This window comes from Podarcis muralis, chromosome 16 (assembly GCF_964188315.1).
Source record: "Podarcis muralis chromosome 16, rPodMur119.hap1.1, whole genome shotgun sequence".
Classification (NCBI taxonomy): domain Eukaryota; kingdom Metazoa; phylum Chordata; class Lepidosauria; order Squamata; family Lacertidae; genus Podarcis; species Podarcis muralis.
The window spans coordinates 16,677,878-16,703,284 of NC_135670.1; the positions used below are offsets into that span (position 1 = coordinate 16,677,878).

Below are 25,407 nucleotides of genomic sequence, written 5' to 3' on the forward strand. Positions count from 1 at the left end.
CATTGCTGAGCGGGACTTCCTTCCAAATAAGTATGCAAAATATTATGACAGCCTCAACCTTCAAGGCAGTGATCTCGCTCAGTATCCTTCCATGTTTAAAGAGAGAGCTAAACAGAAATTTGTCTCTTGCATCTATAAGTACATTCAGGCCTTCAGGGTAAAAGCAGAGTGGGATGTAGTATATATATATATATATATATATATATATATATATATATATATATATAACAGTTCTACTTCGGCCTCATTCACACCGTACATTTAAAGCACCATGATACAGTTTTCAACAGAACATGGCTGTAGTCGTTAAGGGTGCTGTTAGGAGAATCCCCTATTCCCACCCAAGGCTAGAGTTCTTTTACTGGCATTCCCTCCTCACAGGGTACTCTGGGAATTGTACTGCTGTGAGGGGAATAGAGGCCTCCTAACAACTTTCAGCATCCATAACAAACTACACTTCCCAGAATTCTTTGGGAGAAGCTGATTAAAGGGGAGCTTTATATGCAACCATCCAATATGTGTTAATAGTTAAGGGGATGCCTGCCTGCACAGAAGATACGCACATTTCAGAATGGTAAACTTACAGTATTTCTTTTCTTTTCTCTTAGTCATTTCCGTCGCATCGGTTTAAGCCTACTCACTCACAATAGCATTTATCCTACATCGCTATCTACCACCCTACCTACCACACAGGACTCAAATCTGAGCAGCTACCCCATTTTGCAGCACCCATGTGACATGCCCTCAGTTGTATTACCCGTGGGTGCGGCTCCTGCCGCTCTTGCTGTCTCAGGCCCTGCTTGTGGACTTCTGGCTGATCTCTGCTTGAAGCAGATGATTCTTAGCTAAGGTTGGTTTGTTCCAGCAAGACTCTTCTTCAGTCCTTTGTGTCCTGATTGGGTGGGTGGGGAGGTGCCACATCAGTGCAGAAGTCCCAAGGTCACAGCAGCACCAGGCAGCACAGTTGAAGGCCAGATTTGGGAACCAGCTGCCAAAGCGAATCACCTCCGCTCCTGCTGTGCTGCTAAAAGCACCTCTTCCGAGTTGGACGCACGTCGCCCTGCCTTCGTCAAGCTCAGTTTTCTCCTTGGCGGGAGATCCTGAGGAAGGGACAGAGCTTCCAGGCTTGGAGAGAGTTGGCCTTCTGGGATGATGTCAGGCAACGCTGGAGCAAGAAGCGGCTTCCCCGGGACAAAGGCATCTGTGGCTGTGCCTGCGCAGGACAGGGGTCTCAGGGGCCGCTGCCCCAGAGGCTTCAGGGCGGGCTTGGGGTTCGGGGGAGGCTTCTCTGTTCTGGGAGGGCCATACAGCCCCTCCACATCGCCAAAACAGTAGGTCTGCATCCTCCTCATCGGGGCCTGGCCCACGTGTCTCTCCTTGGCAAGAGCGACGGCCTCGTCGAACGACATGCTGTTCCCATTGCGCCAGCTGGCCCATCTCTGCTTCTGGGGGACAGGCCCAGCAGCCTCACCAAGCAATAGAGGCACTGGAAGTTGCTTTTGGGAGGGCTCACCCTTCCCTTCTTCACCCCTGGTGGTGGTAGTGGTGCTGCTGTGTTTATCCAAACTTTCTAGCAGAGAGCACTTTGTATTAGGGAGCTCATCACTGCTCTTGGGCCAAAGGCTGCATTTGTCCAGTGGGGAGTGCAGTAGCTTTGGCACCGCGTCTGCTCCTCTGCTCTCGTAATCTCTGTCATATTTCTCTAAACTCACAGGCATGGAATTCCGCTGCATCCGGAGGGCCCCTGAATCGCCAAGACAGTAACCTGGAGAGGTGGGCAGCTTGGAAGAAGCCAGGGGAGTTTTTACATTTTCAGTGCTATCTGGGGTGCTGCAATGTACATCCAGGCTGGCTGGGCGAAGGGGCCTGCGCAGAGAGCCTTCGCTGGGCCCCTCTTTTATCCCGTTTCTACAGTTCTTTTCTGGGACAGGTGGGCTGCACCACATGAGGGAGGCTTCCTTGGTTGGAGATATTGGCATTAAGGCCGGAGGGATCTTGGCAAACTGGGGTTTTGGAGGCACAACCGGGAAAGATTTCGCCTGCTGCACTCTGATGGCATGTGAGGTCAACCTCATGGAGACACTTCCATCAGAGAGGTCGGGCTTGAGGGCATCGGAGGATTTCACCGGCATTGAATGTGGTGGTGTCTGTGGAGGACTTTCTGGGCAGCCCTGCAGAGAAGGGGCCCCGAGCGACGAGGCTTCAGACCCATTGGAATTGTCAGGCGAGGAGCCACCAGGAGGGGCTCTCTCAGGTGGAGCATCTGGCTCAAGACTCGGTGCAAGCATTGGAGACGTCTCAGAAGAAGAATTTTCAGAGCAATTGTCCAGCAAAGAGGAAAGTGGAGCGCTGTGCAAAGTGGAGTCATCCAGGGGTGAAAGAACTTCTGCTGCCTGAGGATGAAGAGCAGTCTCCCCCCTCTGTAGCTGCTCTGCCTCTTGAAATGGGAACTCATAGTCTGGGTGCCAGTCATACAATCCATCTACCTCCAAGGTAGATCCATCAGCCTCTATGCTGGGGATGCAAGGAGATCTTGCAACCTGCTCAATGCCTAATGCATTGTGCCGTTCCCGCTCATTTTCAAGGCTCGGTTGGGCTGCATGGTTCTGATTCTCTTGAACCGAAGATCTTTGCACAGGGTTTTCTGGAATTCCGTCGGGGCATTTGGCATGCATCAAGCACCCTGTTCCTAGAAGCAGGTCATCTTCACCTCTGGCGTTTATGCCTTCCATCTGCAACGCTGCCAAGTCAGGATCTACCTGGGTGGTCTCAGCTTCAGCCTTCATGAGTGTTTCCAACTGACTGAAATCACTACCAGAATCCAGGAAGGCCTGCAACTCTTCTTCAGATGGATTGCCTGAATCTGGATCCAGCTGAGAATTGTCTAACCTGAAGTTGTGAACTGGAGGACCATCCAGGAGAGGTTCCTTGTCAAGTTTAAAGAGATGGGAGCTGTCTGGATCTTCAGGTGAGGGCTGTCCGGCCAGACTGAAGGGCTGATCGTCCAACGTGCTCCTTGGGAGACGGGTGTCATCAAGAGCCTGGTCTTCATCTGGCTGCTGGAAATGCTGTAATTTGCCAGCTAAGGGGCTGAGGTCATCAAAAGCACTCAAGTAGACCTCTTCACTGTCAACCTCCTTAGAAACCTCTTCGCCATCTGAACATCCCACAGCCAGATAATATTGGTCATCTTCCTCTTCCGAGTGCTCGTTCATACACTCCTCAATGGACAGGTAATCTAGTGGTGAAACAGCTGAAAACATCTCCAGCTGGAGTTAGAGAAAGAAAAGAGTTTTAAATAAGACTCCTCTTTGGTTCAAACACACCCGTCTTTCTTTCTTTCTTTTCCCTTTTAAAAATAATGAATATAGCAAACACACAGAACAACCTCCCTTTCTCCATATGTTTAGGCACCCGACAGCAAGGCGCTTTGAACTACAACTCCCATCAGTCCCAGGCCTGTTTTGCCTGGGGCTGAAGGGAGCATAAGAAACTGCCTGTTTCTTTATTCATTGCATTTCTCTCCTGCCCTCCCTTCCAAAAAAAAGCCCAGGGCAGCAAAACCCCAAACCAATACAATTAAAAAGTAAAATAAAAACTTACTTAAAACACGCCATGTGCCCAATTCCAACTACTGTACTGGGTTTTAAGGGGATTTAGATTTATGGGTGGAATTTGTATGAGTCTTAATGTGTTTTAGTTTATTCTACTGTGGCTTTAATTTTCTGTATGTTTTAAATTACAGTTGTAAATTTTTAGTTGTAATTTCATTGTTTTATCTTGTTTGTAAACTGCTTTGAGATTTTTTTCCTACTATCGATATATAAATTTTATGAAATAAATAATGAATGAATGAATGAATGTTTGGCAGTTCCAGCCCGTTTAAGAAGAGCCCTGCTGAATCATGCTAATAATGGTCCACTTAGCCCATCACCCTGTTCTCACAGTGGCCAACTAGATGTCTCACTGTGAAGCCCCTGAGCAGGACCCAGGCATAAGAACCCTCTCCCCTCCTGTGGCTTCCAGCAACTGGTATTCAGAAGCTTTGCTGCCTCTGACCCTGGAGGTGAAGCATAGCTATGAATTTTGTCCACTCCTCTTTCCAAGCCATCCAAGTTGGTGGCCATCACTGCCTCCTGTGGGAGGGAGTTCCATAGTTTATGCACTGCCTGAAGAAGTCCTTTGTTTTATCTGTCCTGGGCTTTGCTCACTTTGGATCACCTCTGCTGCAGAGCACTTGTTTACGTCTTTTAACACACTTGCGTATTGTCTTTAAAAAACAGCCCCATCCATTATATGCAAGATTATATGCCAAAAACACACTTAATATGTATAAAAGGGTCAACGCCCATGCTGCACTTTATTTCTGCAGCATAATTTTATATTAATGGACCCCCGCCCCCACAGAGCTCTATGCATTGTTGTGTGTACCTGCTTATGGAGATTGTAGGAGTTGTCTAGCTCCAAAGGACTCCTTTCTTTCTTCCCTCCCTTCCCACCTTGGAGCTGCCAAAATGGTCAGGTAGGAGCTGGTGTGCAGCTCCTGCTAGGACAGAGACTCAAGGATGGGGTGGAAGAGCACCAGCCTTTTTAACTAGGTAAAGATTTTGGGTGACATAGTCATGGACCTCACCTGCATCCCACCTCCTATCATCTCATTCATGAACCCACTGCTCATGTCGTCCTCCGTGAGTGGGGAACTGTCCACACCACTGCCTGCAGAATCAGGCGCTATGCTGGTGCTCTTCCGGGGCTGGTCTCCATCCATGCTTTCACCCAGCCAGGCATCTTGGCTGTCCAGGAAAGAGAAGGAGTCCTGGACCTCCAAAGACATCTGGTTCTCTTCCGAATCAGACAGGCCTCCTGCCTTTGCATCTGTTTCAATAAGGGGAAGAAGAAGAAGAAGAAGAAGAAGAAGAAGAAGAAGAAGAAGAAGAAGAAGAAGAGAGCAAGTCAGTTCTTTGCGACAGGGACTAGCTCCTTGGTGAGCCCCAAGTTCTTTGTAATGCAAGTATTTAGGAAAACTGCAGATGGCGAGAACAATCTGCACCTCCCTCCCCTGTGAGAGAAAAGGGGGATACTTGCTCTGACCCTAGTTTGCATCACTTAAAAATAAAGTAAGTTAGTAAGTTAGAACTATTGGGTTGCATCCCATGTTAGCCATACTCAAAGTAGCAATTAGTGGACATGGTTAACATTTGCCCATTACTGTTATTATGTGTAGAGCTTAGTTGAATACAATCCATTTTATTTATTATATACACATTTTTGCAGATTTATTTGATGAATCAATGAAGATTCATATAGGTAATCAGCTAAGATTCCTATAGTTTATTAAATATGGCACATTTCAGGTGTTCAGCTGTATTATTTTGGGAATACCTAACAACTGTAAGTAGGGCCAGTTCCCAGGTCAAGAAGGGTGCCACCACTGAAAAGTCCCTCTCACCTGCTGTCATCTGCTTAACTTCTGAAACTGGGGGCATCTGGGGCAGAGCCTCAAAAGGGTGATGTTAAGGAATGGGCAGGTTTCATGTATGAGAAGATGGTTCTTCATGCAGCTGTGTAATGCACCAGTGGGCACAAACGGGGGAATCTGGTGGCCCAAGGGCCACCAGGAGTAGAGAACCTCTAGCCTGCAGGCCCATCTTGGCTCAAACCACACTCACCTGCCTATCAGCTGACACCACTCGTGACAGCTGATCTTCAGCTGATGGGCACAGGTTCAATCCTGCAGGATTCCATGCATACTTTTTCCTGATTCAGGAAGGGGGCTTGCATAGACCCCTGCCTGGTAAAATGAAGATTTTGGGGGGCAGGGAGAACACTGTCAAATTTGGCTCAGGGGCCAGTTCTGATAAGGATCTGGCCCATGGAGCCAAAAATGGTTCCACACCCCTGGTCTATACCACCAAGGCAGCTTGTAGATGGAAGAAATGGTGGGGAGATACTTACCTCCAGCGTCTTCCTTGTTTGTGAGGTCAGGTACCAGCTTCTCCTCAGTTTCTTTCTGTTTAGAAGGCTCATCCTCTTTGGCCTCAGAGGTCTCAGAAGGGTCCTTTTCCAAGGCACAGTGGCTCAGGGCAGGGCACTCGAGCCCCCGGGTTAGCCGGGACAAACTGAGGTTGGAAGTGATGTGGAACGGGACCGTGACAGAGAAAGGCCCAGAGATGTGGACGCCGGCGCACTTCTCTGCGCGGTTCCGCCCAGTTTTGGGGGATCTCCCTTGAGGAGCCACCCCGACAAGGCTGGACCTGCTGGCTTTCGGGGTGGTGGGCTCCGACTTGGCAGTGGCTTCGCCCTCCGACTCGCCTTGTGCTTCTTCGGCCTTGGGCCTCTCCGTATATTCGTCGGACTCCGACAGCAGGAAACTGTTATCGAGAGAAGCCGGGCCATCAAAACTCTCACGGCACAGAGTGAGCTGCTTCTGGGAGATTTTCCTCCCCAGCTGAATGTCATCTGCACCCAAAGGAAAAGAGCTGGATCAAAGAGGGTCCCAAAAGACAGGGCCTCATGCCTGGGCCCCAAACCTTTTCCAAGGTTGCCTTCCAGTAGCCTTAATACTGTGATGAATTTGCTATGAGATTACTGTGAATAGGTATGCTGCTGGGTTTTTAAAAATTATTATTATTTATCGGTCAACCCAAAAAAGTGCAAACATAACATAAAGAAAGAAAGCAAAGGATCTGAAACTTAAATTGTAAAGGGTCACAGCCTGGAAGGACAAAAGTACAAAGATACGGCACAGCTCCAAACGGATAATTAAGTATTAACTCTTAAAAAGATTTCCTTTACAAATAGTAAGGATATATGAAAATAAAAGTATTAGCCATCTGTGAACTCCATCATTATGGAGAATAAAGGTTCTATATAGTATTAAATGAACTAGACGTTTGACTATGCCGATGTGCCTCAATATTTGTATAAGAAATCACGTCATATGTCCAAAAAAATTGAGTTCTGCCCTTTAGATACTTTTAGTTTAGGGAGATACCTTTTCAAGAAGGGCAATCTGCCAAACCCTTGAATACCAGCAATCCAAATTATTAGGATTAAAGTCCTTCCAGGATTTGGTGAAACACCCAAGTCCTTCTGTCGACTCCATCTCTATGCTCTAGGACAGGGGTCTGCAACCCGCGGCTCCGGAGCCGCATGTGGCTCTTTTACACCTTTGCCGTGGCTCTGGGGCGGATACTAGCGAGGGGAGGAGGCGCATTGTGCGCCCCGACACTCCCCACTGTGGCGGGCGCTGTACTGGCTGTGACGTCGCATGGGGGCGGTGCGTGCGTTAGTCACGCACCGTCCCGACGTCACCTTCCCGCCCGCTGTCAGATCGCGGCTCTGGAGATATATTTGTTTTAAATGTCGCAATGGTTTTGCGGCTCCCAGTTGTTTTTTTCTTCGGAAACGGGTCCAAGTGGCTCTTTTTGTCTTAAAGGTTGCAGACCCCTGCTCTAGGAGGAATAGAAGTGGAGCAAAAGCCAGCCAGGCCCTCAGCAGTGAATGTAAACAACCCCAGAGATTTCTGCACCTACCATCGCTGGCACATGGCATGGAGCTGAGGGAATCCATGCTTTTGGCCGGCCGCAGACGCATCTTTCCCATTTTGTCATCTGGAACAGAAAGGCAGGATTGAGCCAACCAAATTCGAGCCTCAAAAAAACACACCTTTTTTCAGCTGAATTTTAATAGTATATATTTTTTCCTTTTACAGGCAACAAAATAAAAGAAGCAACATCAACATAACGAACCAAAAGAACCGCAGGAGGGATGCATACAAAAAGTGGGTACATAGAATCGTCATTGTATCCCTGCCAATGATTTCAACTGTTTACAGAGGTCTTTTAAATATATTACAAAGTTATTCCAATCTTTTAAGAATACTTGATCTTCCTGGTTTCTGACCTTTCCCGTCAATCCAAATTTATATTTTTGATGTCGGTGAAGAGTCTCGCATGTTGGCAAATGAAACGTAAGATATAAAGTCCCACCACATTGCAAATAAATGTCCAGGAGATGTTTTTTTATACTGTACCATAGTGCTAAGCTTAAATCTTTTAGTGTCTTCCATTGTTGTGTTAACAGAGATTCTAGCAGTCAACATCCAGATAATTAATCCTCTAGAGAAAAAGTTGTCTCATATATCATGGTCCCATATATTTAAGAAAGCTCTTTAATAAAGCTCTGGTGGAATCTACAACCAAAGTGGGTGGTTCTGACCCCTGGAGGCAAAGGGGTGGCAGGGGGGGACTAGAGGTGTAAACGACTATTAGACTCTGAAAAGCTGCTATCACTGTATCGAGTTCATCCATTTTGTTGAATTAATTAAACGAAATAGTTTCAATTGCATTTTGAATTAAATGTGCAATTAATTGTTACTGTTTTGAATTTTATTGTGTTATTATAGTCCTTCCGTTCTGAACAACGCTTTTATAGGGCAGTTGGCACTGGGGAGGAGTGTATAGAACCAAAGGTACAGTGGCCCAAAATTTCGTGGGAACCATTGATCTCCACTATAATGCAGCACTTGGTGCTTTTGTTGGGAAAAATAATAAACGAGATAGTGACAGAAAGACCCACTTTTAGGCCATATATGTGGCACACTTAACTCTTAGTCTGCTTGAACAGTTACAATGAGCTTTAGCATTAAGCCTTTTACCTTTGTCCTCCGACTTGTTCAACTTGCGTTTGGCATCATGGCTGGATCGGCCGAGGTTGAAAATTGACTTCCATTTCTTTGCCTTAAGGGATCCTTTTCTTCTGTGAAGAATTGGAATGGAGGTTATAAATTTTGCATGCAGGACGGTCACCATGTATCTAGAGCCACTTCCAATGGGATCCTTAGGACTCTCTAAGTCCTCAGAAGTGAGGGCAGAGGGCAGGGGGTTTCCTGTCTGGCTGCATCAACAAATCTCTGTGCACGGATTTACTATTCTCATTCATTCAAGAAAAACAACAGCAGATAAAATAATCAGGGCAGGGGGCAATTGTGCAGTTTGCTGGGGGATGAAGGGGTCTGGAATATCTGTGACCAATGCTGCACAGTCTGGGGGCAACCCCACCACATAGGTAGGGATGTGCCTTTTTCTCTGTAACAAAATGGGCTTCATGCCCTCTGGTTGTAGTCGCTTTGCAAAATGGGCATCCAATGCCATCCTTTGTAACTAGAATCTCGAAAATCTCAGCAGGCAAATACAGGAAGTGAACATGGGAAGGGGAAAGAGAGGGAAGGGAGGTGTGTACTTGTTGTCGGTGAGCTCGATGATGGTGTGGTAGGGTCGCATCTGCGGTGGGCCATCCCCCTGGTTCAGCGCAGTTGGGATATTGCAGGAAAAGGAGTATTTGTCATCGCCAATGGTCACCGGTGAGCTCGCAAGGAGAAGGGACTTCCTGAGAGATTCACGGCTACCGGCTATAGAGTAGTGGAGGAAAAACAGCATCATCAGGAAATTAAGTGAGCGCAGGAATGAAGCCAGAGAGCTAGTTTAGTGCAGGAGAGACAGTGTGGTACAGTGGTTAAAGAGTATTGGACTAGTACAGTTGTACCTTGGATCCTGAACGTCAAGCAAGTCGAACATTTTGGCTCCCAAATGCCGCAAACTCGGAAGTGAGTTGTTCCGGTTTACGAGCATTCTTTGGAACCCAAATGTCCGATGCTGCTTCCGATTGGGTGCAGGAGCTTCGGCCATGAAGCTCACTGGGTGACTGTGGACCAGTCACTGACTCTCAGCCTAACCTTCCTCACAGGGTTGTTGTGGGAATTAAATGAGAGAGAGGAGCTCCTTGGGAAGAAAGTTGGGGTATAAATGCAATAAATAAATTAACTAAACAAACCTAATGCTGTCACCACAACCTCTCTCGGGAAAGCTCTTTGGGAAGTACATTAGGGCTGCTGAAGTGCCCCCCACCTCCAGAGGCCCATGTACTGAACGTGTCTGGAGGGGTATTGCAATGGAGGGCACTACAAGAAGTTCCAACTCTACATTTCTATAATTCTATGGTATTCGTCTGTCACACATAAAGACCTACCACAGAGAGGGACGTTATTGAAAATCTGATCCACGTGGGTGAGGATAAACTCCACCACAATGGACTGGACGCGCACCTCCATGAAGGCTGCTGTGCCGTTGAAGCCACACGACTCAATGTCCTTGGACCTGAGAAGAGAGGGAGAGGGGGTGAAGCCTAATGAAGCAAAGGTGCACAGGTTGGGAGTGGGTGTGGTTGGTCTTGCTGACACTCGTTCGTTGAGCAAGAATCTCCTGATTGTCAGGCCAGTCTTCTTCCTCCTTGTTCAGAAATCTAGTTTTCCCAATTTGCCTTTGTTTCAGTCTAATCCCCCTTCGCCAGGCCTTAAACAACGTTGCTGTCAATGATGGTTCACCAAGAACTGATAAAAGCTGCTGTGTCTCACCTGAGCAGATTGGGAGCCCAGACGATGGCCAGGTTCCGTACGTGCATGTTGGTCTCAGAGCTGAAAGAGGCCATGTGAACAAGATGCTTCATCAGGAACTCCAAGGTCCTTGTGGTGGACGCGAAGCCAAAACAAAGATGGGGGGGGGATGGGGACAGAGTGAGGGTCAACTGAATGAGAAATCACAACCACCAGCATCCATCAATAGGAAGTGGACTGTGAAATCTCCTTACCAGCCATGCTAGCAATCAGTAATCTACAGGGGGACAAAAATCAGGACACTCCTTTTTATGTCCCGAGCTCTCACACATGTGCAAGACCAAAAGACGCTATGAGGATTGAGCCAGAAAAAGGGCTTTTTGGCCCTTGCAGGTACCTGTAGTGGGGCGCTGGGAGTTCCTTCAGCACATCCTTGATCTTTTCTAGCCGACCCTCCTCCATCTGGATGGCCACAGCATCCTGGGTGAAGTGGGAAAGAGGTCCTCAATTCACCATTTTGTTTGCTCAATTCCACAGCATGCTTCCCACACTGCCATGCAATACCAAACGTTGAAAGCAAATAGTTTTGGATATCGGGTACAGTCATCTGCCAGACCTGGGCCACAGTTGCCATTGCATTGCAGGGGGTTGGACTAGATGAGTCTTTGGGTCCCTTCCAACTCTACAATTTGATGATTCAATGAGTAGCATGCAAATCTATACACAATAAGGGCAGATCCACACCGTACATCCAGTGCACATTGAAAGCACATGAACCTTGGAAACTGCTGTATTGGTGAGCACAACAAAGCAACCCTTTATATGTATTAGGGCAGGGAACAGGGAACCGGGAACCTCACACCCTGGGGGCTGAATGTGGCCCATCAGGACTCTCTGTCTGGCCCTTGGGAATCTCCTCAGGCCACACCTCCTCTCTCAAGCCACATCCCTCACTGGCCCTGCTTTGCCTCCTTCTGCCTGGCTAGAATCTAACCTTGACCTCTGATAGTGACTTACTGGGACTAGATGGCTCTTGGAGTCCCTTCCAACACTGTAATTCCATGACTCTTGCTTGAGGCAGAGGTGGGTGGGTGTAGAAACTAGCCTGCTGTTCAAAGCTGAAATTTAAATCTGTTGCCCTGCCCTTGGCCCCACCTACTATTGGCATATGGCTCTTGGAAGGTTCCGCATAAGAGAATGCGGCCTTTGGCCTGCCCTAGAGTGAAGGCCCTTAGTGCAAAATATGCCCTGGGTCAGCCATACTCACGGCAAACTTATCATAGAGCTGATAGGTGAGGAGCGGGTTGGGCAGCTCCCTGAAGTAGGCTTTGCAGAGCGAGCTCACGCAGTGGATGTCCTGGAGGTACAAGTCTTTGTTGAGGTCAGGGGAGCCCCGGTCGTTGTCAAATTCCAACCTGCAAAAGGCCAGGAAAGGGGAGGAAGGAAAAAGGCAATGAAATAGATAGTAACACCAGAAGATCTGGACTGTCTGAAGGGCTGTCACATGGGAGATGGAGCAAGCTTGCTTTCTGCTGCTCCAGAGGGCAGGACCCGAACCAATGGATTCAAATGACCAGAAAGGAGATCTCGGCTAAATATTAGGAAGAGTTTTCTGATGGCGAGAGCTGTAAGACAATGGATCGGACTCCCTCAGAAGGTGGTAGATTATCCATTGTTGGAGGTTGGGTGGCCATGTGTCAGGGATTCTTAAGCTGTTATTCCAGGTAGGCTGCTTTTGGGCAGGGAGGTTCCATTTATTAATCACAGCTTACAGCCATCAGTTGATAGCCCCTGCTCCTCTTAATTTTCCAAAAAAATCCTTTTTTGAAAGCCATCTAAGCTGGTGACTCCAGTACCACATCTTCCCGCAGTGGATTCCATACATGAATAATGCCAGCTGGCTTTTACCTCAGCTTCTGGATGTTCGATGAGACTCCCGACAGCCGGTAGATCCCGTCCACGATTCCGTGCTGCTCCACAAACTCCGTGCAGCTCTTCAGAACCTGAGGAACTGGGAAAGGGTTGAGAGTCAGCCTGGGGAATGGTGGTGCCTCTTGACAGATGGCCAAAATCACCCTGAAAGGCAGCCTGCTGTAGTCTCAGGAGGCCTGGCATCATCACCACCCAGCAGTGCTGACTGTGGGGCCTCCTGGGGCCCACCACCAATGGGACCTCCATTCTGAACAGCCACAGGGCAGCTCTACACCATACATTTGAAGCACATCCAAAACACATGACTTTCCCCCCAAAGAATTCTGGGCGCTGTTAATGACACTGGGAATTGTAAGTCTCTGAGGGGCAACTACAGTTCCCAGAATTCTTTGGGGGAAGTCCATTGCAGGGATAAGTAGCAACAACAAAACCCACACCCCGTCTAAATATTCACCAGTTGATTTAGGTTTACCGACCGAAAATAAGATTGAACAGTTTTTTAAAATCTCCAAATCCCAGACAGAAAGGGCAATATAGCCAGTGTGGCGCAGTGGTTAGAGAGATGGACTAGGACCTGGGAGACCAAAGTTCAAATCCCCATTTGGCCATGAAGCTCACTGGGTGGCCTTTAGCTTATTCACAGTCTCTCAGCCTAACCTACCTCACAGGTTTGTTGTGAGGATATAAATAGGAAAGAGGCAAACTATGTGTGAGGTGAGAAGCCTGCCTTTTGGGACTTCTTTATTTTTGCGGCAGGGGGATTTGCAGGCTGGTTGATTTAGTAGATTCAGGGCTGTTTTAAAACATGATTGTTTGCACTTTTGTTTCATGATTTTGTTATCACGCTGATTTTATATCATATGGTTTGAAACAACATAGCTCTGTTGAGCAGCTGGAGGAAGTGGCCTATGCGTATCTGAAATAGCTCCTTCATGAAGTAGGGAAGGTAGCAGTATACAAACCAACTGAAAACTGAAAATTTGCTTGTGTTTGCTTTTTTATGGGGATCTTGAATGAATCAGAAGACCATTCTAGTGTCAAAGATGGGCAGGCTTGGAGATGCTTGGAACCCAGTTAACATTGTCCGCTGGGCCTCTAATGTCAAGTTCTACACTTAATAGGGAAATAAAATAGATCTGATGTGCAATGGGCAAGTGTGGAGACACACACACACACACACACTCATCAAGGGTAGATGTCTGGGTGGAGTCGCTGGGTGATTTCATTTCCGAAGCAGAGACAGGAAGCAAAATGCACACAGAAGGAGAACTGAAGCTCTCAGCTAAGTTACGGTATAGCAGTTTTTAAGAATGCGCTTCCAAGAAATGACATATTCTAGATGTAAAGGCCGCAGCCCTTCCCCACATTTTGCTCCCCTCCTTCCACCTCTGCGTTCAGAGGTGCAGAGAGAATCTGTAGCGGCCTTTGGAGAGAGTGCAGAGGTGGTCAGAGTTTTACAGTTGTTGTTTTTTACAGTTTTACAGTTTTTAAAAGGGTTGCTTTGCACACTGTCCCCAGAACACAACCCTTGTGTAAGTTGCGAGGCAACTGTACTTGCACGTGAAGATTATTACTTCATGGATCTGTTGCAATGGACTTTATCTCAGGAAAGCTCTTGGAATAATACCTTGATATGTCTTTAAGGTACCACAACAAGGTTCTCTGCTGTTTATCCCTCAGGGATGTCCAGAGGCTATGCTCCACTGCAGATAGAGCCTTCCCCACTATTTCTCCCCAGCAACATGTGCTTAGAAGTGCCCTGCCTCATTCATGAATAAACACAGGCCATGTTCACACCACTCTTTAATACTTTAAACTGCCTCTCTCACTTACCCTACTCCTTTCCACCTGGGCCAAAGCCATACCATACATTGAAAGCACTCTGACACCATTATAAACATGTCATGGCTTCCCTCCCCCAAAGAATCCTGGGAGCTGTAGTTTGTTAAAGGCTCTGACAGTGGTTAGAAGGCCTCTATTCACCTCACAGAGCTACCACTTTCAAAGCACTTTCCTCACAATAAACTCTGGAAAAGCCTGGACCTGTGTCTAGATAGAAACACGGAACAAAAGGATGTATGGATGAGCTGCTCAATTCATCCCTAATAATCCCACAGCTAGAGGGCATCTGCCTCTAAATCTATGTGCTTTTTGGACAGTTGATAACATGCACCGATAACCAAAAGTGCCATCCCAATGCATCTTTAACCAAAAGAACAATTATTCTACTGGCTATTAGATCAATGGACGGCAAGGGTATTACAGAGTCAATGGATACAGCAGACAGGAGGAACAAAAGAACATAAGAAGAGCTTGCAGGATCAGACCCAGGGTCCATCTAGTCCAGCACCCTGTTTTCACAGTGGCCAACCAGATGCCACTAGCAGGACCAGAGCCCAAGCACACTCTCCTCTCCTGCCATTTCCGGCTATTGCTTTTCAGACGCATTACCACTTTCAGTTGTGGAGGGAGAACATCGCCTTCATGTCTAGTAGCAATCAGCAGTTTCCTCCTCCACGAGTTTGTCCAATCCTCTTTTAAAGCCATACGTGGCCATCACTACATCTTTTGGGAACAAATTCCACAGTTTAAGCACTGTGTGAAAGACTTCCTTTTCTCTGTCCTGAATCTTCCAGCATTCCGCTTCCTTGGATGTCCACGAGTTCCAGTGTTATGAGAGAGGGAGGAAAGCTTTCCTCATGCCGTGCAGAATTTTATAAACTTCTAACAAGTTACCTCTGTTATGTATTGAAGTGACGTTCAGTGATTGGATAGTTTTTATGCAAATGAAGGATCGAAAGTGACGTTCAGGGATTGGATAGCTTTAGAAAGTTGCTACAGTAACTGTTGTACTGGAGCTCTATATAAGCAGGCTGACTGAGCCCTTCAGTTCAGTTCTGTTCTGGCATCTGAATAAAGAAGAGCTGTTTGAAGAATTGCTGTGTTGTCTGATATGTTCACCCACAACTTAACAACCTCTTACTCACCCTTTCTCCAAACTCAAAAGCCCCCAAACGCTGCAACCTTTCCTCATAGGAGAGTTGCTGCATTCCAAAACTTCAGTTTTAGAGATTCTGGTAATGCCACAGATGGTATGGAGGTTTCAAGCAGGCCCTTATTTTCATCTGTGAGATTGCTGCAGGGTTTGAGCTTCCTAGGAATCTACCAGCTCCATCCTGGCAGCTCCACCCTGTTAATGTAACCGGCAAGGTCCATCTCAGGTATGCGTGCCTAGAAAAGTGACACCTTGTCTTTGGGAGATCTGCTCCTTCTGATCGTCCCCGATTGCGAAGCAGCAGCCCAGGTGTGCCAAAAGCAGCCCTGTCATTAACAGATACCATCTAATTGTGCTCATTACACACCTCCTATCGCTCTTCCTTGAACGCTTTCCCGAAAAGCGGAGCGGTTGTATAAACCCTGACAGTGGCCCACATGCAGCGCCCAGAGGACTGGATTAGAGCATGTCATGACATAAAGGGAGCTTGCTCAAGAGCACACCACCCCCGGTGTAAACCCTATCCCGTCCTTCCGCTAGAGAGGGCCTGCAGGAGCCTGGGAGAACAAGAGCAGGGGTCTGCTTCTCCCGCACGGACAAGAGCTGCTCCCCAAAAGCTTTTGTGCAAACATGCTTTGCTTTGCAGAGGTGATAAAAATGTTGGGTGCTGGGTGGGAGAGATGAGCTGTATTCAGCTGCGGTTGCCACCTGTTTTAATGTGCTCTGCTCCTCTGCCTTTAACAGCAGTGCAGAGACTTAGCAAGTGAAGCTTTTCTTGGTATGGAGATCAAATGATGGAAAGGCCTCACCTGAATTTGGGCATGCCCGGAGGCAGTCAAATTATGGCGTACAATTGTTGTACACCGGTTATTATGCTGCTCACTGCCTTGGGCTCTGCTGAGAGGGAGGGTGGTATGTTAATGAAGATAATAACAATACTAATAGGCAATGGGAAGACACACAAAGGGAAGGGCCACAGCTCAGCGGTTGAACACCTGCTTTAAGTGCAACCTGTGCCAGGTTCAATCTCTGGCATGTCCAAGCAAGGCTGGGAAAAGGCTCCCTGTCTGAAACTCTGGAGAGCCGCTGCCAGTCAGTGTAGACAGTACAGAGTTGCATGGACCAATGGTCTGACTCAGAATCCCACAACACTCCTCAGATGAAAACAGGGACATGTTCTGCATCAGTGTCTCTCCCCTGCACCTCCTCCTCAGAGGATGGGTCAGGGATGCAGGCGCAGCAGCCAGAACAGCTGCTCTTCAGCGCCCACTAATGCCTCCAGCCCTGACCACCACAAACATGAGGCACCCTGGGACTTTCCATACAAGGGCTGAAAGTTCCCTACAAATTTCTCTTGGGCTGAAAAACACACTCATACTTTCTGCACTGGGGACTGAAGCTCCCTGTAGAGAAGTAACTCCAGGACTTTGGTGCTTTAGGGGACCATTTGACCTGGCTGAGAACGCAGCTGATGACTTAAAAAGGGTAAAGGTACCCCTGCCCGTACGGGCCAGTCTTGACAGACTCTAGGGTTGTGCGCCCATCTCACTTAAGAAGCCGGGGGCCAGCGCTGTCCAGAGACACTTCCGGGTCACGGGGCCAGCGTGACAAGCTGCATCTGGCGAGCCAGCGCAGCACATGGAAACGCCGTTTACCTTCCCGCCAGAGCGGTCCCTATTTATCTACTTGCACCCGGGGGTGCTTTCGAACTGCTAGGTTGGCAGGCGCTGGGACCGAGCAGCGGGAGCGCACCCCGCCGCGGGGATTCGAACCGCCGACCTTTCGATCGGCAAGCCCTAGGCACTGAGGCTTTTACCCACAGCGCCACCCGCGTCCCAGCTGATGACTTACTGATGTTTAACTGAATGTTTTACTGATAGCTTCTCCATTTTTACTTGTGTATATCTTTGTATTTTTTGTTTCAAACGTTGCATATGCATTTTTCTTTTTCTTGTTCTAATTATCTTACTGCGTTTTATGTTCAGGGATCTTGCATATTAAATGGCCACATAAATATTAGGCAAGGATTGCCTAACTTTTCTCTTTGGAAAGGTTACAGAGTTTTTGTATGTGTGTTCAACAGATAACCTTTCCCTTCACCAGTCCTTTTGAGGCACTTGCTGTCTAGTTTTTCTATACTTTACAGTTTCAGCTGAAGACTTTTTGTTCGCCTTAACCGTTTCCAGGTTTTCTTCCACCTAAGCCCTGGAAATGTATGCAGGCATTTAGGGCAGAGAGTTAGACTAGGACCTGGAAGAGACCGGGATGGAAATGCCCACTCAGCTTTAAAGCTCCCTGGGTGACCTACCTCACAGGGTTGTCGTGGGGATAAAATGAGATGGGGAAGGACAATATAAAAGCCGTAAGGATATAAGAAGAGCCTACTGGATCAGGCCAAAGGGGCCCCATCTAGGCCAGCATCCTGTTCCCACAGTGGCCAGCAAGATGCCTGAGAGAAATCTGCAAGCAGGACCCAAGCACAAAGAGCCTTTCCCCCTCCTGTGGTTTCCAGCAACTGGCCTTCAGAAGCATTGCTGCCTCTAGCTGTGGAGGCAGAGCAGAGCCATTGTGGCTAATAGCCACCGATAGCCCTCTCCTCCATTAATCTTCCTGATCCTCTTTTAAACCATCAAAGTTGGTGGCCATCACTGTATGAGCTCTTTGGGGGAAAGGTGGAATAGAAATGCAATAAATAAATAAACAAATAATTATATTGATAGTACAGTGGTACCTCGGGTTACATACGCTTCAGGTTACATACACTTCAGGTTACAGACTCCGCTAACCCAAAAACAGTGCTTCAGGTTAAGAACTTTGCTTCAGGATGAGAACAGAAATCAGGCTATGGCGGCAGCAGGAGGCCCCATTAGCAAAAGTGGTGCTTCAGGTTAAGAACAGTTTCAGGTTAAGTACGGACCTCCGGAACGAATTAAGTACTTAACCCGCGGTACCACTGTACTACTAATAGTATTAAGTAAGCAGCCTCCGGCATGCTCTGCCACTGTTGCTTGTTGTGTCTTCTCTCGCTTGCTCAAGCACCTAATTGATGCAATCGCCAAAATTGGACCAGCAAAACAAGGAAGTTGCACGAGCCACCTCCCTTCCCTTCCCCTCCCCTTGCAAATTCAAACAAGAACACCAGAACACCGCTTGCTCCCCACAGCTCACTTCCTGTGTGTCTCATACCCTACCAGCCCCTGATCTGACAGCTCACAGGTCTCAGAGGCATGAGAGAGAGAGAGAGAGAGAGAGAGAGAGAGAGAGAGAGAGAGAGAGAGAGAGAGACTTGAGTGGAGTTTTCCACTGGGGGTTTGCTTCTTTGCTGCTTCTTGCTTCTAAAACCTCATCCCAGGTGATGCAATAGAGATCCCAGTGCTGCTGAGGGTGGTTTTTTTACCTGCCAGGTGAATGATGCCTGCCCTGTTTTAGATGAGATTGCCCTCCGTCTGAAGGAACAGGTGTCTATACCCCTTTATCCATTTTACACACTGGAGGTACAGACTGTCTCTTTGGTATGGAGCCCCTTTTGCCATAGCTCTGTGGGTAGCACATTTGTTTTGCACGCAGAAGGCCCAAGGTTCAATCCCTGACACCTCCATGTAGGGCTGGGAATGTCCTTTGTCTGGAGAGCTGCTGCCAGCCCGTGCAAGCAACACCGAGCTAGATGGACTTAGAGAAAAGACAAGCAAGAGGAGACAAGACAACAGTTTATAAAATGACACCTGGCACGGGGAAAGTGGATACAGAAAAGATTTTCTCATGACACTAGGGCCTGTGAACATCCAAGGAAGCAGAATGTCGGAAGAATCAGAGAAAAGAAAGTACCGTATTTTTCTGTGTATAAGACTACATTTCCCCCCTATTTTTTCAAGTTTAAAATTGGGAGTCGGCTTACACACGGATAGTGCATACGGGGGATTTCTTTATTTGGAGTCCCAAAAAAGAGGGGTCGTGTTATACATGGAAAAATACGGTACTTCCTCACACTTGGTCCCACAGGAGGCAGTGATGACCACCAATTCAGGTGGATTTAAGAGAGGATTAGAAAAACACATGGAGAACGGCCATTGGTGGCTACTAGCTCCACGGTCAGTCGGAGGCAGTAATGCTTCTGAAGACCAGTCGCTGGAAACCACAGGAGGGGAGAGGGCACAGATCCTACTTACTGGTTTCTCGCAGGCATCTGGTTGGCCAATGTGAGAACCAAATGCTGAGACTAGATGGGCCATTGACCTGATCCAACAGGTTCTTATGCACTGAATCAGTTAGTATAAGGGCTTATCCACACTTAACTTTTGCTCTTCACTTTCCAGGCACAGGCCTGTGTTTAAAAGTTCTATGTCTGAGCGTTCCCAGCCCCCCACCCCCTGCCAAACTTTCCCTGTGAAAAACTGCTCTTTAGCTCTCAATCGGAGCAAACATTCATTTGGATTTTCTATGGCTTGCCATTTCCTCTGATTGAGCTTTAAAGAGCAAGTTTGCGTAGGGAAAGCTCCGGGGCAAAATAGAAAATGCTTGGCCCTAGAATCTTTAAGCATGAATCATGCCTGAAAAAGAGTGGAAGAACATATTAATGTTTAAAATAATTTATTCTTTAAAAAATCCCGAAGCCTTTCTTTTAGGAATTCTAGGTGCCGAAATCCCAATGGAGCAGAAAAGATTTATGTATGCGACCACAGTTGTGCAGATGTTATTGGCCCAGAGATGGAAAGAAGTCCCGACCAGAGAAGAATGGCAGATTAAATTGCTGGATTATGCCGAAATGGCAAAAATGACCGGAAGAATCAGAAATCAAGAAGACCAGAATTTTAATAAGGAATGGGGGAATTTATAATTTATCTGAAGAATCATTGTAAACAGTTAAAATTGTTAGTAGGATTGGAATGGCACTTGTAGTTTCATGGTGAATTTTGGATATAATGGAGATGTAAAAGATTTGGATTATCATAAAAGATGCAGGAGGAAATGACTAACAATAGGAACCACAAAGGGGAGGAGGGAAATCTTGGAGATTCTATGGAATCTTGATTTTATGATGTATGTTGGATATGTGAGTGTAAAAAGTTAATTCGAAAAACAAAATAAATAAATTTATATATAGAAAAGAAAAGAGTGGAGAAAAGGTAAGTGTGGATAAACCCCAAGACTGTTTCCTATATCCCTACATTGCCCAGCTTAGGCTGGTATGCCAGCAACAACCCTAACATGGGCAGAGGTAGCCTGTCCACCAGGCTCCAGGCTCTGGTAATTTCCAGATTAGAGGTACTGTGAGGAATTACAGACTGTTCAGATACTAACCAGTTCAGAATATAGCTTCTAGGTTGCTAACCAGGCCTGGATATTATGATCCTATCATGCTAGTGAATATCCTCCAGCATTTCTCTGCTGAAAATAGGGACGTCCTATTCCATCATAATAATAATTTTATTATGTCTGGTAGTTTTCTGTGTATGACTGTTTTTTTTACTCTAAAATAATGCTCAAAATCTGGACTTGTCTTATACACGGATAGTATCTCCCCCCCCATTTTCTTAAATCAGAGTCCCACAAAATAGGGGGCATTTTATACATGGGGGCATCTTATATATGGAAAAATACGGTATATCTCACCCATCTGACTAGGTTGCACTCTGGGCAGCTTCCAACATAAATAAAAACATAATAAAATGTTAAATATTGATTTAAAAACTTCTCTATACAAGGCTGCCTTCAGATGTTTTCTAAAGGTTGTATCTTCTTGACTCGGGGTTCACATAACTCCATACTCTCCAATGAAAATGGGGACGTCCTACCATACCCTCCAACATTTCTCCGATGAAAATAGGGACATCCTTAGGAAAAGTGGGAACGTTCTGGGATCACATCAGAAATGGGGAAGGCTTCTGTAAATCCGAGACTGTCCCTGGGAAATAGGGATAGTTGGGGGGACTGCTAGTGCCATGAGCCATTCTTGGACCACCCCATTTGGCTTACCAGAAGACATTCTAGGAAAATATATTTGCCTTGTGTTAAACCTTCTATCTTTGGGCACCTGGTTAAAACAACACTATTTGTATCTGCTTTTAGTGAACGAGGATGTTGAGATTAGCATGGCCGTTCATTCTTACTATCTGAAAATGCTTCAGACACCCTTTGTTTTATACTATTTAGTTTTACATTTATGCTGATCATTAAAAATATATATATTCTGATTTTTTATTATAGTCACATTTTAGAAGCTGATTTGAGATTTATTTTCTGAGGGAGAGGGGGGAATTAAAAGGCCAGGGCACATAGCTGCCAACTCCCTGAGGCCTTGGGTGCCCGAGCACCCACAAAATTCCCCTTGAAGGCACCGGACAGGCGGACACCCACAACTTTCAGTGCCAGGGCCATGCACGCTGCATGGCACCCATGGCCCGGGCACCCACAGTCACAAGGCCAAGCTGGCATTCCTGCCAGGGCATAAATATTCTAGATAAATAATATATATATATATATTTTAAAAATGAAAACTGGGCACAAAATCATGCTGGGTGGTTCTCTCCCCCCCCCCCCCTTGGTACTGCTTGTGGGGGGGGGGGTGTTGCTGATGGACCAGGAGACAAATACCCATGGCAGACTCTCCTGTGTAGGTTCCAACAAATCCATGGTACCCCACCCCCAAGTTTGGAATACCCTCCTCAAGGAGGTGCTGACATTGCAATCTTTTTGGTGCCAGATTAAGATGTTTTTAATTTGACCAGGTGTTTTAAATTGGTTAGGTACATAGTGAGCCAAGCTCCCAGTTCATCTACTTCAGTATTGTCTACACTGACTGGCAGTGTCTCTCCAGGGTTTCAGAAGGGAGACACACCCAATCCTGCCTGGAAATGCCGGGAATTGAACCAGTGTCCTTTGGTGTGCAAAGCAGATGCTGTATCTCTGAGTTATGCTTTTCCCCAGGTTTAATGGTTTCTGTTATTAATAGTTTTGTAGCCTCTCAGGTGCTTGTATTATAATAATATAATATAATATAATATAATATAATATAATATAATATAATATAATGTAATGTAATGTAATGTAATATTATAATATAATATAATATAATATAATATAATAATATAATATAATATAATATAATATAATATAATATAATATAATATAATATAATATAATATAATATAACATAACAATATATCGTCACCTTGTACTCCTTTGGGGAAAAAATAAATTTACAATATATAATATATTATAATATAATAATATGCCATCGTACATTGTCTTGGAATCTATTGAATGAAGGGTGGTTTTAAAAATGTTTCAAATAAATAAAAAACAATCAAGTTTTGTTTTGTTTTGGGGGTGTCAATGTCACAGTCAATGTCACCCATTTGCAATTTCAATAACTTACAGAAAAGTTTTACAAAGCCCTTTGTTAAAGTTCTTGATGCCTTTGTGGAGCTTGGAGCCAGCCAGGAAGGAGATGGCGGGACCCCTCTAGACGCTCAGCCCAAGACCACTGCTGAAGCCGAATAAGATGTTCTAAGCCACCCTTGAGGCGCAGGACCCCTTTTCTCAAACCATTTCCTACTGGGGGCAATGGATGCTGGAGGCTACCAGGCAGAGACATTTCCGGCCTCCGAAAATACAAATCACTTACCATCCCGGCCAGATAACTGCAGATGCTCTATTAGGTCACACCCAAAGACCCGATCCTTGGCCTGTCCCTTCCGCTTCACCTTCTGCCGGGCTTTCATGGCGAGCGACATGTGTGTCGAGGCGTGTGAGCGCTCAGCCTTCAGTGGCTCTCGTCTCCTTCTGCCCCCAAGGCCACTGGGGGCTCATTGGGCCCCCTGCCCTCTCTCTGCAGAAGCTGTTCAAAGGCCCTCCGACGCCGTGGAGACCTTCTGCTTCCTTAAACCCATGGCTGCTCCCCGTGCCATCAGCTCTCCGTGACAAAATGGCTCAGAGGCCGATGCGCTCCAATATTTTTTCCAGGTTCTGCGCGGAGAGGCACCCCTTGGCCAGCGCTGCTGCAACGAAACGTGTGATCTGGGTGCAGGGGGGGAAACTGCTGAGGCCCAGGGCCCAAAGTGAAGTGTGGGGGCACGAGAATTGCTACGCTTCTGTTCTCACCCAGAGCCCAACAGGAAGTGAGTTCAGCTTTGCCTCTAAACCCCAACTTCCCGTTCAGAACATCTTTGAAACCACAAAGAGCAAGCTAACTCTTGCGCAAGAAACTCGTTCAATCTCAACCACACACACACACACACACACACACACACTCTTGCCGATAGACCCATGGACGTAGGGTTGGAGGACTAGACCACATGGCCACATGTCTCCTTTATCGGTCCACCCATCACGAATTTTGTCGAAGCCTCTAAAAAGGACGGATCCAGATTTTTGGCCCACAGCCAGAAATGTTGTGAGGGTCCTAAGCAGGGGTGTGTGTGTGTGTGTGTGTGAAAGAGAGAGAGGTTACTTGAAGAGTAGTCAGGCACTGCATCAGACTTCAATAGATGAGGCGCTAGCCGCTTTTCACTTCTCTTCTTGATCTTTTCCACCCTTCCAGAAAGTTGGTAATTAGAAGAACCGCTCTTCAGACGAACTTGTAACAAAGAACTCGTACTTGACTTTGCCTATTTTCCCTCCCTAGTCAAGTTTCCCTTTTGTGTCTTGTTTGCAGTGACCCGCAAGCCACTCTGAGGGCATTGTTTGGATGGAGGGTGGGATAAAAATGCTTAAAATATAATGTAATATAACATAAATAAAACCCAGAGGCTATAATGCCAAACCAGCAGCAATGACATTCTTAACCTGCTCCATGGCACTAAAGTCAGGGCTGACCCACCCGTCGGGCATAGCTGTCAACTTACAGATTTGAAAATAAGGGACCTGCAGCCTCGAAAATAAGGGATCAGCAGCCATGAGGCAAGGTGAGGTGTCCGCCTGAGGCAGCAAGTTCCCCAGGGGCAGCAGATCCGGCCTCTAAGGAATGCGTCGCCCACTGTTGTTGCTGTTCCCAATGTAGATCTTCATTTTCTTCATTCCTGAAGTAGGTCTTCACTCACTCCTTCTTCCCTGGCAGGTTGGGAGGGTGCCATTTTGTGGTTTGCCTCAGGTGCCGAAATGTCTTGGGCCAGCCTTGCCTAACACTTATCTTCAATGGGACCTTAAGGTTCAGTTAGGCTTCACTGGGGGTTGGTACAATTGCAGTCTGCATCTCCTACATGGAGTAGCGTGCATGGAAAACAGCTTAGCATGTGGGAGAGTGTGCATTTCAGGAACTGCCTTCAATCTGCTGCATTGTATTTCACACATTTGGTCTGATCCAGCAGACAGGCTTTCCTTATACCCTTATGGATATTTAAGGTATCCATAAGAATATCCGCTTCTTTTGATAAGGAACCGATAGTGGTATTTACGTCATATTTTAGCACAGGGGATCCATTCATTCATGGGCGTAGCCAGGCCCTTGATCAAGTAAAACAATAGGAATACTTAATTAACTGACCTAACAAAAGTCCTGCTGCCCCAACCACGTTTTGCTCCCTTCCCTAACGAAAACCCTGGCTACACCCATGCACTCAGCCATCAGAGACATAGCCTCAAGGCCTGACTTGAAATCTCCAGGTTTGCCTGGCGCCTTCCAGGTAGAAGGTGGAGGGTGAGCAGGAGTGCCTTTAACGTTTTAAAAATAAAAATAAAATAAGAAGGCTGTGCATGCAGCTTGCAACTTTCAGCCCAGCAGAAGCTGGATCCAAATTATTGCATAGATGGGGGGGGGCCCTCCCTTCTCCACTCCACTCTCCCAATTAACCTCTGTCTTCAGGATCCAGCCTCTGACATCACCCCTAGGTTTCCATTATGGGCCCTGAAATCTGAGGGTCTGGGATGTTCTGGACCTGGTAACCTTACACACTGGCAAAGCTTCCTTGTAAATTTGGCCATTTTTTTAATGCAGTTTATGCTAGTGGACAGAGGGACGCGGGTGGTGCTGTGGGTAAAAGCCTCAGTGCCTAGGACTTGCCGATCGAAAGGTCGGCGGTTCGAAGCCCTGCGGCGGGGTGTGCTCCCGTCGCTTGGTCCCAGCGCCTGCCAACCTAGCAGTTCGAAAGCA

General features: G+C 46.8%; 1 protein-coding gene across 2 annotated transcripts; it reads right to left on the reverse strand.

Moving 5' to 3' along the window:
- Nucleotides 1–227: 227 nt before the first annotated feature.
- On the reverse strand, nucleotides 228–23,580 carry ARHGAP30 (Rho GTPase activating protein 30). 2 transcript variants are annotated; one of them, XM_028710738.2, is made up of 12 exons: nucleotides 22,945–23,580; nucleotides 12,302–12,404; nucleotides 11,661–11,808; nucleotides 10,791–10,873; nucleotides 10,415–10,522; nucleotides 10,030–10,157; nucleotides 9,244–9,412; nucleotides 8,660–8,757; nucleotides 7,536–7,613; nucleotides 5,956–6,459; nucleotides 4,634–4,875; nucleotides 228–3,269 (listed from the first exon to the last, which is right to left on the reverse strand). In XM_028710738.2, exons 1-12 carry the CDS (start codon nucleotides 23,051–23,053, stop codon nucleotides 1,002–1,004), a joined length of 4,038 nt encoding a protein of 1,345 aa, XP_028566571.2. In that variant the 5' UTR covers nucleotides 23,054–23,580; the 3' UTR covers nucleotides 228–1,001. The 2 variants fall into 2 exon arrangements, with proteins under 2 accessions (XP_028566571.2, XP_028566570.2); XM_028710737.2 differs by having other exon boundaries at nucleotides 8,660–8,760.
- Nucleotides 23,581–25,407: the final 1,827 nt, after the last annotated feature.